This window comes from Callithrix jacchus, chromosome 5 (genome assembly GCF_049354715.1).
Source record: "Callithrix jacchus isolate 240 chromosome 5, calJac240_pri, whole genome shotgun sequence".
Classification (NCBI taxonomy): Eukaryota; Metazoa; Chordata; class Mammalia; order Primates; family Cebidae; genus Callithrix; species Callithrix jacchus.
The window spans coordinates 146,767,829-146,783,277 of NC_133506.1; the positions used below are offsets into that span (position 1 = coordinate 146,767,829).

The 15,449-nt window shown below is 37.2% G+C and overlaps 1 protein-coding gene across 2 annotated transcripts in view; it reads right to left on the reverse strand.

Moving 5' to 3' along the window:
• Window positions 1-15,449, reverse strand: part of LNX2 (ligand of numb-protein X 2) — a 76,852-nt gene that overhangs the window by 26,858 nt on the left and 34,545 nt on the right. For both annotated transcript variants that reach the window (XM_078375220.1, XM_017973013.5), the window contains one exon: window positions 9,156-9,662. In XM_078375220.1, coding sequence (XP_078231346.1) covers window positions 9,156-9,562 — 407 coding nt within the window. In that variant the 5' untranslated portion in view covers window positions 9,563-9,662. The remainder of the gene's footprint in view (window positions 1-9,155; window positions 9,663-15,449) is intronic.

Below are 15,449 nucleotides of genomic sequence, written 5' to 3' on the forward strand. Positions count from 1 at the left end.
TAGAAACGAAACAACGCATACTAAACATTGCACAATGCCAGGTATTTAATGAAGCTGAAAGAATGTGAGCACCTTAGAGTCAAGAAACATGATTAAAATAGCTACGAAAAAATTAATTCAAGTCATGTCAGTGAAAATGGTGAATTAAGAATATCTGAAAAGTCTCTCCTCCATAAAGGCAATGATTACACTGGAAGAAATTGTCAGAACCAACCATTTCTGAATTCTGGAAATTAGTCAAAGAATTATAGCAATTGGGAGAACATTTGTTTGAGAAAAATGGCTGCCTCTCAGTGAGAACAAAGAGCTTTGTAGCATTTGAGTTTACCCTATTCCCATCCTCACCTCCCCAGCATATTGGAAAAGCAATAGCCCACATCACAGTGGAAATCAGGAGGCTGGCAGACACTGGAAGAGCAGACTGGAGAGCCTTCACAGCCCCATTCCCAGAGATCTGTTATTAACTGACCTGTCTATGGTTACCCTCGTGTGCTTGTCCTTTTTCTTTTTTTCCCTGTACTTGCTTCCTGCATGACTGCATGTCTGTCTTACCCAGGGCAAACTTCCTTTTCACTGGGGACATTTGTTAAAAAAAAAAAATCAGAGGTAACTATTGAAGACTGTGGCTACCTGAACACAAATAAAAAGCTAACCAGAATGTTTAAAAGGAAGAGCCAGGGAATGAAACATCCACAGAGGTTCAGCTATATTCAGAGCTGTGTGTACAGCAAAGACCCACAAAGGCCTAAACTCTCACTTCTAGCTGATCCTGAAGCTCTGTGAAGGCAGGAAATGAAGGCTAAGGTAGAGCTGTCAACTGCCTGAGCGTTGAAGGTATGGCATGCCCCACCATGCACACAGAGTCCCTATCAAAGATGGGGAGATTTTTTATCTCAGGTATTTAAAGAATTCTCTGTCCAATTATTAACTGTTCAGTATACTAAATTAACAGAGATTTTTTTTTTTACAGGATTAGTTCGTAAGAGTCACGTAGCAAACAAACAAGTTTGCCCTGGGTAAGACAGACATGCAGTCATGCAGGAAGCAAGTACAGGGAAAAAAAGAAGAAAAAAGACAAGCACACGAGGGGAACCATAGACAGGCCAGTTAATAACAGGAAGGAGAAGAATCTAGTTTTCTGAGTTGCCACATTATATTATTTAAAATGTCCACTGTTCAATACAAAATTAAGAGACATGCAAAGAAGCAAGTACACCCCATTCACAGGATGAAAAAAAAAAGCAGCCAACAGAAACTGTCCCTAAGGAAGCCCAGGTATTAGCTTTATCAGATGATATCTTGAATGGGCTATTTTAGATACAGTCAAAGAAGTAAAGGAAACCATATCTAAAGAACTAAAGAAAAATATGAGAATGATGTCTTACCAAAAAGAAAATATCAATAAAGAAACATTAAGTAAAAATAAAGAACTAAATAGAAATCCTGGAGTTAAAAAGTTTAATGAAAAAGAATGCACAGCTGGGCGCTTTAATCCCAGCACTTTGGGAGGCTGAGGCGAGTAGATCACTTGGGGTTAGGAGTTCTTCAAGACCAACCTGACCAATATGGAAACTCCGTCTCTACTAAAAATACAAAAGCATGCACCTGTAATCTCAGCTACTTGGGAGGCTGAGGCAGGAGAATCACTTGAACCCGGAAGGCAGAGGTTGCAGTGAGCTAAGATTGCGCCATTGTACTCCATCCAGCCTGGGCAACAAGAGCAAAACTCTGTCTTCAAAAATGAAAACAAACAAACAAAAAAGGAATTCACTAGAAGTTCAACAGCAGAACTGAATTGGAAGAAAGAACTGGCAACCCTGCAGATAGGTTGATTATCCAGTCTGAGGAACAGAAAAGAATAGCTAAAAAAAAGAATAGGGTCTTGAGGGACACCATTAAGACAATAAACATACATAATGGGAGTTCCAAAAGGAGAGAGAGCTAAAGGAGCAGAAAGAATATTTGAAGAAATAATGACCAAAATCTTCCCAATTTGATGAAAAACATTTATCTACACATCCAAGACACTTTATAAACTCCAAGTAGGAAAACTAGAAGATATCCACACTTAGACATCTCATAATAAAACTGTTGAAAACCAAAGACAAGGAATCTTGAAAACAGCAAGAAGAACAGCTCATCACAAGGAAAGGATCCTCAATAATATCTGATGATTTCTCTTCAGAAGCCATGGAGACTAGAAGGCAGTGGAATGACATAATGAAAGTTCTGAGGGAGGGGAAGGGAGAGAAGGGGAAAAAATGCTCAACCAAGAAGTCTATATCCAGCAGATTTCAAAAATAAAAGATAAATTAAGACATTCCTAGGTAAAAGCAAAATGTTTGTTGGTAGCATGCTTAACCTATGAGAAACACTAAAAGAAGTCCATAAGGCTGATGTGAAAGGACACTAAACAATAACTCAAGTTCATGTGAAAAAATGAATTATTTTATTTGGTTTGTAATTCTTTTACTCCTATCTGATTTAAAAGGAAAACCACATAAAGCAATAATTCTGTGTTGACAGGCACAGAATGTGTAAAGATAAAACTTGTATCTTTACTCAATAATAGCACACAGAAGGGGAGAGAGAATGGAAGTTTTTGTATACTAGTTGTGATGGATAATTTTATGTGTCAACTGAGTAGGCCATGGGGTATCCAGATTCAACATTGTTTCTAGGTGTGTCTGTGAGGCTGTTTTTAGATAAGAATAGCAAGTGAATCAGTGGACTTAGTAAAGTATAAAGTAGATTGCCCTCCCCAATGTGGCTGGGCATCATTCCATCCTTTCCATGCCTAAAGAATACAGAAGGTGGAGGAAGGAGAAATTCATTCCTTATTTTCCTCCTTACTGCTTGTGCAGTGACAGCTCATCTTCTACCCTCAGACTGGGATCACTGGCTCTCCTACCCTCAGTCAGAACTTCTGACTGAGAAGATCTGAATTATGCTATGGACTTTTTGGGGTTGCCAGCTTGCAGGCAGCAGAATGTGTAATTTTTCAGACTCCATAATCACGTCAGCCAATTCCTTGTATATTGGTTCTAGTTCCTTAGAGGTCCCTAATTCATCACTGAAAACTTAGCTGGTATTCATTTGAACTAGACTGTTATAAACTAGAATGTTAATTGTAAGCCCCAGGGTAACCACTAAGAAAATAATTTTAATTAAAAGAAATGACAGGGGAATTAAAATAGCATATTAAAAATATTTAACATAAATGGAAGAAATGGAAGAAAAATAAGACACATAGAAACAAATGGCAAAATGGCAAAAGTAAAGCCTACCTAATCAGTAATTACATTAAATTATGTGAATTAAATATCCCAATAAAAAGTCTGACTGGCAGAATTGGTTATAAGAAACATAGTCCAACTGTCTACAACAGACATACTTCATATTTGAAATCATAAACCAAAAGACAGAAAAACATATCAAGAAGATATGACAACTATAAACAGCAGCCCCAAAAGACATAAGTAAAAAATGACAGAGAGAAATAGATGAATTAGCAATAAAGCTTTTGATACTTGGCTTTCAATGAGAGTAGAATAACTAGACATGGAACCACAAAATAGACCCTTTAACATTATAAACCAATCAGACCTAATAGACATATGGAGCACTCTACCCATTAATAGCAGAATACATATTATTCCCAAGTACACGCAGGACATTTTCCAAGACAGACCATGTACTAGGCCATTTTTAAAAAGGCCTCAAGCTAGGCACAGTGGCTCATGCCTGTAATCCTAGCACTCTGGGGGGCCTAGGTGGTGAATCACCTGAGCTCAGGAGTTTGAGGCAAGCCTGGTGCAATATGGGAAGACCCCATTTCTACAAAAAATACAAAAAAAAAAAAAAATTAGTTGGGCATGGTGGCACATGCCTGTAGTCCTAGCTACTCAGAAGGCTGAGGCACAAGAATCACTTGAATACAGGAGGTGGAGGTTGCAGTGAGCCAAGATTGCACTGCTTCACTCTAGCCTGGGTGACAGAGCGAGATGCTATCTCAAAAAAAAAAAAAAAAAAAGGACCTCAATGAAATTTAAAGGATTGAATGAACAATACACATTATGATTTCCCATTCCAATTAATTCAAAATGGATCAAAAACTGAAATATAAGAGATAAAACTCAAAAACTCTTAGAAGAAGAGTTAGAGTTACATACATGTACATTTTTGTGACCTTGAATTGGGCAATGCTTCCTTACATATGACACCAAAAGCACAAGCAAATAACAATGAACTTCATAAAAATTAGTTATTTGTTCTTTAAAGGACATAGGAAAGTGAAAAAGACAACCGACAATATGGGAGAAAATATATGCAAATCACGCATCTGATAAGGGTCTAGTATCCAGAACACATAGAAAATTCTTACAACTTAGCAAAAAGACAAATAATCCAATATAAAAATGAACTAATGATGTTGAGCATGTCATGTGCTTTTTGGCCATTTGAATATCTTTGGAGAAATATCTATTCAAATCCTTTGCCCATTTAAAATTAGATTATTTATGTTTTCATTTGTAAGAGTTCTCTATATATTCTGGATACTAGACAATTATCATATACATGATTTGCAAATATGTATCTGCTTTTTTACACTATACATGAAAAAACAATACTGATAGTAATGTGCTAAACACAAACTTCCCTCCAAGTTAAAGTGTGAATTTAAAAGTGCAATCATGCCTCAGCCTACCCTGACCCTTTTATTCCTTTAGTTTTAGACCATCATCTAAAGCAGGGTGTCCAATCTTTTGGCTTCCCTGGGCCACACTGGAAGAATTGTCTTGGTCCACATATAAAATAGACTAACACTAATGATAGCAAATGAGCTTAAAAAAAAAAAATCAGCAGGCATGGTGGCTCACACCTGTAATCCCAGCACTTTGGGAGGCTGAGTTGGGCAGATCACGAGGTCAAGAGATCGAGACCATCCTGGCCAACACAGTGAAACCCCATCTCTACTAAAATACAAAAATTAGCTGGGCGTGGTGGTGTGTGCCTACAGTCCCAGCTACTCAGGAGGCTGAGGCAAGAGAATTGCCTGAACCTGGGAGGCGGAGGTTGCAATGAGCCAAGATCGCACCACTGCACTCCAGCCTGGCACCTGGTGACAGAGTGAGACTGTCTCAAAAAAAAAAAAAAAATCCCAAAAACCTTTCTAGGCTGCATGTGGCACGAGTTGAACAAGCTTGAACTTAAGGTTTTAAAACCGTCTGATAAACAAGAAAAGGGCTCGGCAGGGAAAGAGGCTTCTTTAAAGGTTTTCTATCGTAAATTTTTTATAATAGCATTAAACTGTAATTTTTAAGAGGAAAAGAGAAGTCATTCTAAATCTTGCCATAAACTAGGACACAAACACACAATTAAAAAAAAACAACAACAATTAGCACTTAAAATTACCATAAGCTTAAATGTTAAATTGTTAAGGGTGGGTTGGAGATGAGTGGTAGTGGGCAGGAGGGATGCTATATAGCTGATGCTGCTTGGCAGAATTCCAAAGTACCGATTAAATGTGACATATTTATTACAATATGTAGAATATTTTTCAAAGGCTTTATTTCTCTGTTCAAAGATAGAGACTGTCCATGTCTCTTAAAATTTATTTCAATATGTAATCAGTTGAAAATAGTAATTTTATTTAAAAATACATTAATCTTTCATAAATATTTTATCCACAGGAGAAAAATGTTTGCTCTTCTTAAATCGAAACACATTTGTTAAGAGTTGAATTACATTCAAATAGGAAGGTGATCTTAAATGTGAAATTATTAAATTTATGCCAACTACTGCTAATGCTATTTCTACCAATAATTAAGAGATTCCTGTAAACCCAAGCTCAAGAGCAAAGTCACATGACAGCCATGCAACTTTTATACAATAACTCATTGCTGCTGACGCTAAAATTCTATGAACTTCAATGAAACTTACAGACTTAACAATTCCTAACAGACAAGTGAGACTGTACACTGAGAAGCCACAGTTATAGTAATCATATTCTGCACCTCAACATCACTCTTCTTGCTAGTTTTCGTTGGTTTTAGAATATGGCTGCAAATGTTTTGGCTTCCCATCATAAGGCAAAACCTATGTCCCCTTTCCTCGGATATGGGCGGGTTGAGGACTGCTTCCAACAGAGAAGGGATACCAGGTAACCTGAAGGCTAGGTCATATGAGGCCATGCAGACTACTAGAACACTGAATCACTATGTAAGAACTTTAAATACTCTGGGCTATCTTGCTGGAAAGGCTACCTTAGCCTCTCCAGCTGACAAGTCCCTTGCATCCAGTCATTCCCATCAAGGTGCCAGAAATGTGAGTGAAGAAACTAACTTGGAAGTAGACTCTCCAGTTCCAACTGTTGCAGTCCCCGGCTTTCAGTGCTTTCCCAGCTGTGGCACACTTGTAACAGCAGAGACAAGACATCCCTGTTGCATCCTGCCTGCATCCTGACTCACAGAATCAACAAATGCTTGTTGTTTAATGTCATTATGTCTGGGGTGGTTAGTTTCTCAGCCATGAGTAACTGGAACATAGATCAACAATTTAATTGGACAAACGTTAGATGACTGTCAACTTTGGGCAAATAAATTGAAAGACGAGTAAAGTCATGGTTCTGTTTCCAAAGGAATCTACACCCCAGCATTAGGTTCTAACTTTCAGAGACCAACAATTAGAAAAGTATCTGGCACATCACAGATAATCAGTATTTGCTGAATAAACAAATGAACTATGTTATTTAGGATTGAGTGTTGTATAATACACATTTCTACCTGAATTTCAATGTTTTATTCAAAAGAATAGAGAAAGGTCAAACTGCTCACTATCTGTTCAAATGGCATATAAAAATCATATTGAATTTTATGACTTTTGTATCTTCATATATTCAATAATCACTCTTAGTTGTCTGTATCAGGCAAATCACCACCTTTTCCAATCATCCACCTTTTCACTGTATCTTTCATATTATAGGCCTAAGATACTTTGGAAATGATAAAATTGGTAACTCCGATATTAATGAGCACACCTAGAAAATGAAACCTTCAACTGGATATAACTGCTTAGCTTTTACCAACATGTACATGAAAGGACAGTTTTCAATTCCCAAGGTTTTACATTATCATTATAAATGGTTTGATAAGAAACACTAGTAACACTTCAACTGCAAATTAAATTCTTGAATGCATGTTAAAGGAATATTCCTAAAAATCTGTGAAACTGTTATCTTTCAGCTCTCAAACTGAACTGACCATTCAGTTTCTCTAACATCTCATGACTGATGTTTATAAAAGAGTTAGAAAAGAAGCCTATAGCTAAAAAGAACAGTTCTACTGAAAGAAGTAAGAAGTCTCAAATATTCTTCAGCCATAACTAGTCCTGACCCAGACAAGTATACTCAAAAGACCTCGGAGGCCGAGGCGGGTGGATCACGAGGTCAAGAGATTGAGACCATCCTGGTCAACATGGTGAAACCCCGTCTCTACTAAAAATACAAAAAAATTAGCTGGGCACAGTGGCACGTGCCTGTAATCCCAGCTACTCAGGAGGCTGAGGCAGGAGAACTGCCTGAACCCAGGAGGCGGCGGTTGCGGTGAGCCGAGATCGCACCATTGCACTCCAGCCTAGGTAACAAGAGCGAAACTCTGTCTCAAAAATAAAAGACCAGTGTCAGTTTCCAGGAGGCCTCTGCCATCATGTTCAGATTCCATGCTTGCTGGTTATAGAAGATATAAAAAAAAAGTAAGGCTACATTATTACATGCATTTTCAAAAGTCTGTCTATCCCACTCTATCTTAGTTCCTAGTTCTAGATAATAGTTTCGATTTAAGAACTTTATAAATCTAAATGTGTCTAACATTTTAATAACATGTTAGTTTTTTTTTTGTTTCTCATGTCTTAATAAACTCTGATATTTAGAAATAAATATCAATAATGTATAAAACTAATTCTGATATTTAAAAATAAATATCAACAATTTATTGATATGGAATGAGCATGTATATTCATGTGCACATGAAACTACTACATAGCAGTAGAGAACATGACTTGACCTATGATAGAATCAACATGGTTTATTATAATAGTAAACAAGAATATTAACGCTGAGTTTATACCATTAACTAACTTATCTTTGTGACTCAGTCTCATTCATAAAATGAGAGGGATTAATCTCCTTCAAGTCTGTAATTTTTTGTGTGAGTATAATAGCAAGTCATTCTATATCAGATTTACACTCTTACATCTAAATCCAGTATGATGTATTATGCATTGTTTTTCACAGCAATCAAGCAAGATTACTGCAGATTTATACTGTACAACTGGCTTAACTTGAAATTTAGAAATCAGTATTTCTGACATTTTATGTGATTCTACACAAATGACATATATTTTAACTCTTCCTAAATTAAAGATCAAGTCTTTTGCCAAAATCAAATTATAAAACTCACAAAATAGCTAAATAAATTACTTAACCTTTTAAAAAGCTTTTATTAGAACAGAAATCCCCACTAAATATTTAGTCTTCCAACTCCTAGTCCTCGTTCAATCTAGTCCCTGAACCCATAATCTTTACAAGATCTTAGCAAATAAAATCATGTACTTATTTCCATAGTGCAACAAAATTATGATTTTTATTGGCTGTATAATATCCTATTGAGTTTATATGCATAGTATTTTTTCACCCTTCCCTACTTTTAAATGATTCCAATTGACCAAACTATACACAACATTGTATTGAACATATTTACATACAATTTTTCCTTCTTTTAGATTATTTCCTTAGGATAAGCTAGATAAAAGATTTACAAAGTTTTTAAAAAACAAACTGCCAAATTGCCTTATAGAAACAATCTACCATAATATCCTGTCACCCATTTGAATATATCAGTTTTGTATCACACCAGCGGAACTACTAACAGGTATAAAACAGTACTTCCTCAATGCAGCTTTTATATTCATGTTTTTGATAAATAATAATGTTAAATGCTGTTCCATACAACTTACTTATTGGATCTCTTCCGTACATGATTTGCCCATTTACTTACTAGTGCTTTGGTTCATTTTGTTTTAATCAAGTTTTTATGTTCATTTGAACCACCTTTTTATAAACATCTGGAGTTACTTCTTTCATATTTTTTGCTTACCTGTTTTTGAGATGTGCCTCCAGATCACAGCGTTGCATTACATCTTGGCACACTGAAGAAAATGGACATAAAACTAACAATTTGTCTAGGAGTTTATGAACTAGAATACTAGACTTCTTGCACAACTTAAAATGAAGTCTTTTCCGGTCCAACGGACAGAAATCTTTCTCTTGTAAAAAGTTTCTGAGGCACTTGTAGCAGAATGTATGTCCACAGGGTGTGTCTAGTGGCTGCAGCAGAGGCTGAAGGCAAATATGGCAGACTAGGTCATCATCCACTTCATTCTGGTAATTGTATAAGTGGTTTTCTTTTGTCCAGTGCTGTTGGCCACATTCAAAACACAGGGGGTTTAGAGAAGAGGAGGAAGTCTGCTCCACAGACACCATCTCATCACTTGTTGTTCCCATTTTGAATCAACTCTGTGTTCTCATGTGTTAGACTTCCACTTCAGGCTTGGTTTCCTTTAACAGACAGGGATGTATCTGACTAAAGTCAAGGTGTGTTTTTCTAGATAAGCAAAACAGACACATTAAAAAAGTTAATTAATATCAATCAAGATAGGTTAAAAGTATCCATATATTATTACTGGTCAGCTTTTTTTAGTAAAAAAAAATTAAAGTTTCAATCAGGTAATAAATTAGTCACAAAAAATGAAATTAATTTTCTAGTTGGCTAAGAAGAATGACTTATACTGCCAAGGTCTTTTTTATTTATTATAATTTTTAAATATTTTATTTATTTGCTTTTTGAGTCAGGGTTTCACTCTGTCACCCAGTCTGGAGTGCAGTGGTGCAATCTCAGCTCACTGTAACCTCTGCCTCCCAGGATCAGGCGACTCTCCCAACTCAGCCTCCGAGTAGCTGGGACTACTGGTGCACACCATCATGCCCTGCTAATTTTTTGTATTTTTTTAGTAGAGATAGGGTTTCCGTGTTGCCCAGGCTGGTCTTGAATTCCTGGACTCAAGCTATCAGTCCATCTGAGCCTCCCAAAGTGCTAGGATTACAGGTGTGAACCACCGTGCCTGGCCCCCACTATCAAGTTCTTGATGAAAAAACAACTTGTGATGAAAGGTTAAGATACCATATATTATATAGTGTGACATAAGAAACAATCGATTTGTTTTACTGACTGAAATCCCCAAATATGTCATGTTCAATGGTAGTTTTAAAGCCAATTAATCTACATTATATGCTAATAGTAATGCTGTTTGAGGTATATAATACATTTGCATGTCATCCTAGACATGCTTCTTTGCTTCTGATAGATTTTATGCATTTACAGTACAACACCAAAGATTGTGTCTTTAAAATGTAGTTTCAAGGATAATTCAGAATCAACTAACATAGGAACAGAAAACCATACACCACATGTTCTCACTCATAAATGCAAGTTGAACAATGAGAACACACAGACACAGGGAGGGGAACATCACACACTGGGGCCTGTCGGGGGGTGGGGAGGGAGGGGAGGGATAGCATTAGGAGTAATACCTAATGTAGATGGTAGGTAATGTTGATGGGGCAGCAAACCACCATGGCACGTGTATACCTGTGTAATAAACCTGCATGTTCTGCACATGCATCCCACAACTTAAAGTATAATAATTTTTTTAAAGACCTTTTCTCAGCACTATAGGAAAAATGAACTTCAAAATCTGTATTATTTGAATACTCTCTCCATATGTAACAGATTATAGAAAGATATATCTGCATAGCATATATAAATAACAGTGCAAACTCTACAAAATACAATACCATTTTATTCTATTGGAAGAAAAAAACCTGCTGTAATTCAGTTAATCAGATAAGATGTGTTATACATTTCAATTCCACCTCATATTATTCCATACTTCGATTTGGGCTTGCTTACTCAGAGCAGTAATCTACGTGTGTGTGCACGTGTCCTCTACAACATAAGGTTTTTTTTTCTGGTTTTTTTTTTTAGGAGACAGAGTCCTGATCTGTTGCTCAGGCTGGAGTGTAGAGGCCCGATCTTGGCTCACTGCAACCTCTGCCTCCTAGGTTCAAAAGATTCTCCTGCCTCAGCCTCCCAAGTAGCTGGGATTACAGGCATGCGCCACCTTGCCCAGCTATTTTTGTATTTTTAGTAGAGACGGGGTTTTATCATGTTGGCCAGGCTGTTCTGAAACTCCTTACCACTGGTAATCCTCCCAAAGTGCAGGGATTGCAGACGTGGCCCTCCAATATCTCTTACAATAGCCTCCTCCAGGGTAGTGCAAGCCTAGCCGGTGATGCTAACAGTTTACATCTTCCCACTGCTGAATGATCACAGATTAAATATTCAACTTCAAAGGCAGCAGCTCTGCATTGCTTCTTCTGTCAATATTTACAGAAAAGCCTCTAGAATGTACCAAACATTGAACATTGACAGAGAAGAGGTAGGGAGAGGACAGTTAAAACTCATTATTAAAATTCCATGTAGTCAGTGCTCTAAGAAAGTTAGGCACAGGATGTTATGAGAATATGGAGGATCCTGAAGAAAACTGGCATCTAACTCTGGCTTTGTGGCCGGAAATAATTTCAAAAGGGAAAAAACAAAACAAAACATGGGACTGCTGAGTTGTGACAGGAAGTATCAGTCAGAGAGAAAAAATGGACAAGGGCATTTTGGGTGAGAAAAAAGCCTCAGCTAAGTTGCAGGGCCTTGAGGGTGCACAGCACATTCAGGGAATACGAAGCAGGTACAACTTTGGGACAAAACACACTCAGGGCAGGGGAATTCTAGAACTTAGCATGCCTGCCACAAGAACCCTAAGAGTAGGATATACCATGTCAAGGCTATTAACATTCCTACTTCAATAACAAAATTCTCCAATCTTATATATGTATTCGCTTGTTTATTCATTTAAAGTATTTATTGGAAAAAAAAAAATCAAAGTAGGCCAGGTACAGAGGCTCACAGCTGTAATCCTAGCATTTTGGGGGCTGAGATGGGAGGACTGTTTGAGTCCTGGAGTTTGAGACCAGCCTGGGCAACATGGTAGGAGCCTGTCTCTACAAAAAAATTTAAAAATAAAATATTAGCGGGGCATGGTGGCATGCACCTGCAGTCCCAGCTACTTAGGAAGCCAAGGTAGGAAGACTGCTTGAGCACAGGAGTTTGAGACCAGCCTGGCACATGGTAAGATCCCGTCTCTACAAAAAATAAGAAAATTAGCCAGGTGTGGTGGTACATGCCTGTAGTCCCAGCTACTCGGGAGGCTGAGGCAGGAGGACTGCTTGAGCCCAGAACTTTGAGGCTGCAGTGAGCCAAGACTGTACCACTGCACTCCAGCCTGGGGAACAAAGCGAGGCCCTATCTCTAAATAAATAAATAAATACAACATTAAAAGAAAATTAACATTAACATTTTAACAGATTTAACAAGAACTCCCTTAAATTAGCAGGGGGTGGCATAGGATTCAGGTGGGACAGCTGGCCTCAGATAAACTGTTTTTAAGAACTGATCAAATAATACTAGAAGGGCTGGGCACAGTGGCTCACGCCTGTAATCCCAGAACTTTGGGAGGCTGAGGTGGGCTGATCACCTGAGGTCAGGAGTTTGAGAGCAGCCTGGCAAACTTGGTGAAACTGTCTCTACTAAATATATAAAAATTAGCCGGGTGTGGTGGCAGGTGCCTGTAGTCCCAGCTCCTCAGGAGGCTAAGGCAGGAGAATCATTTGAACCCAGGAGGCAGAGAGATTAAACCACTGCACTCCAGCCTTGGTGACAGAGTGAAACTTGGTCTCAAAAATAAATAAATTAATTAAATAAAATAATACTAGCAGCCTGCAATCTAAACTACTTTCAGCTCCAACATCAAGAAAGCAAACATTTCTTGCATTTTATAATTCCTGGGGCCTGTTCTTCTCCCTTTGAGCATCATAATTTTTAACAAGTCAATGCAAGTACACGAGATTAAGGAGAGAAACATCATGTATCTCAGCCAGACAGACAGGCTCAAGCTAGGTATTTTAATAAGAAATTTCTACAGATTCTTATTTCCTACTGAATTAGCAAGAATTACCAATTAGCAAGAATATTCACTTATTTTTTACTCCTCTTTGTGATAGTGGTTATTCTAATTTTTCTTTTCCTCAAGAAAATATACTGCAATTCTAGCCTCCCACATAATGACTAAGAATGTATTTAAGACAATTATATTTTAGCTACTTTCTAAATCTCTAAATAACTTTAGTTTTTTATTTTCATTTTATCAAACAACTTTTCATGAGGAAAATTAACATGTTCCTATTTAATAACAGTGGTCTATCTCAAAGGGTCAATGTAAATAATAAGTTTATATATATATATATATATATATATATATATACACACACACACACACACACCATGTTGAGGCTACTAGCATTTCTAATTCAATAACAAAATTCTCCAACCATATATACGTATTTGCTTTATTTATTTAAAGTATTTGTTGGAAAAAAAATTTTAAGTAGGCCAGGTGCAGAGGCTCACAACTGTAATCCTAGCATTTTGGGAAGCTTAGGTGGGAGGACTGCTTCAGTCCAGGAGTTTGAGACTAGCCTGGGCAACATGGTAGGACCCTGTCTCTACCAAAATAAATAAATAAATAAATAAATAAAAACAAAAATTAGCTGGGTTAATATATACACATTGCTTAAGTGCATGTATATACTGCTTAAAACAGTATCTGGCAAATCATAGGTATAATGTGTTATCTATTATCAAAAATAGAGAATCAAATGTTCAGATTTTATTATTTGTGTGAAACCATATAGCATATAGTTACTTAGTAAGAAAAAAGGAAGATAAACCCAGTTCCTTCTGGCTTCAGAATAACACAGTAGGAAAGAGGGAAGATATTCCATGAAAGCTTTAGACTATGAGTTTTGCAAGGAAAAGGCAGCCTGACCTCACTTCTTCAAGCCCTAATCCCACCCGTTTCCCAGCTCAGGCAGATCTTTCTCTTTCTGCTTTGTGTGCAAGCTGGCTATACTGCCTTACACTACTCTCATACTGGGGCCCCTCACTAAACTATCAGCTCTAAGAGTGAGCCTCCCACAGGGGAGGAGCCACGTAAATGTTCAATGACCAACTGGGTGACAATAAAGCTTCCTCTTAGCAAGTTTAGGTGAAAAAAACTACATCTACATATATAGGAAGATATGCTCATGCTTATATATGTTTGATTTCAGATATTATATATCTGTGAGCAGTGTGCTATATTAAAGTACAAGTTAAATAAATAATAGTCTCAAACATTTCCTAAAATATAGACATAAAATGTAGCATATTGTATATCTTTTCTAACTGTATAATCTGTTTAACACTATTCCTGGAATAGTAAAGAGAAGGAAGCTGTTAGCTTTGCTGGGATTATTATAACACATTTAAAATAATGTATTTGAATACTGAAGAATAGCCAGTGCAATGGGAAGGGAGTTTACTACCTAATTCCAGTTATGATTAACATGCTTGATCTTCCTGGTTTAAGGGATAAGAGTATCCTGATATACCACAAAGACTCTCAGAAAGAACTATGGTTTTCCACTCTAAAACTATATATTATTCAGTTCATTTCTTTTGATGTTACCCTGACTCAGATTTAAGGGGTCTTCAGTGGCCCTACCCTAAGAGATTCAGCCCAGGGAAAAAGACGATGAGCTAAGAGTCACTACCAAAGGTTAGGAAACATCTGTGGTTCCCTTAACTCATGGGTACCAGGGTCTAAGAAACCCTCCCTCCTCTGAAGTCCTCCTGGCCCATCCTCCTCATTCCTTAGCTTCAGCTCAAATTCTGTCTCCTCTTACTCTTGAGGGCTCCCCCTTCCCTTCTGCTCCTGCTGCCCTTTACACAAATCTGCCTTTTAGCAATTCCTACAGTGCATGTTTGCTCATCTGCCTCCCCTCTTCTTTGAGGGTAAAAATAGTCTTTTTAACCTTTTATATTTCCACTTCTTAGGACATAACAGGCATTTAAAAAAGATTATTCTCAGGCTCATGTATGAGCCTGAAATGTAAGAGTCCTGATATATATAACTAAATTAATATATGAGGAAATATTCTGTATTTGTGTCACTTAAAGGAATTAACATATGGACACAGCCAGTTAATTTACAAATGAACAAAGAATAAGGTAATATTCCCTTTAATCTTCAAAGGGCTGAGGGAAAAAAGTTTCCTTACTTGATATGAACACAAGAAAATTCTCTCACTGTATATGTCACATATCAGCTTTGATAGCTGCTTTTGTATAAAGCTGTGCTGTCAAATTTTTTGACCTCAGAATCTACGCTGAACAAGTTTG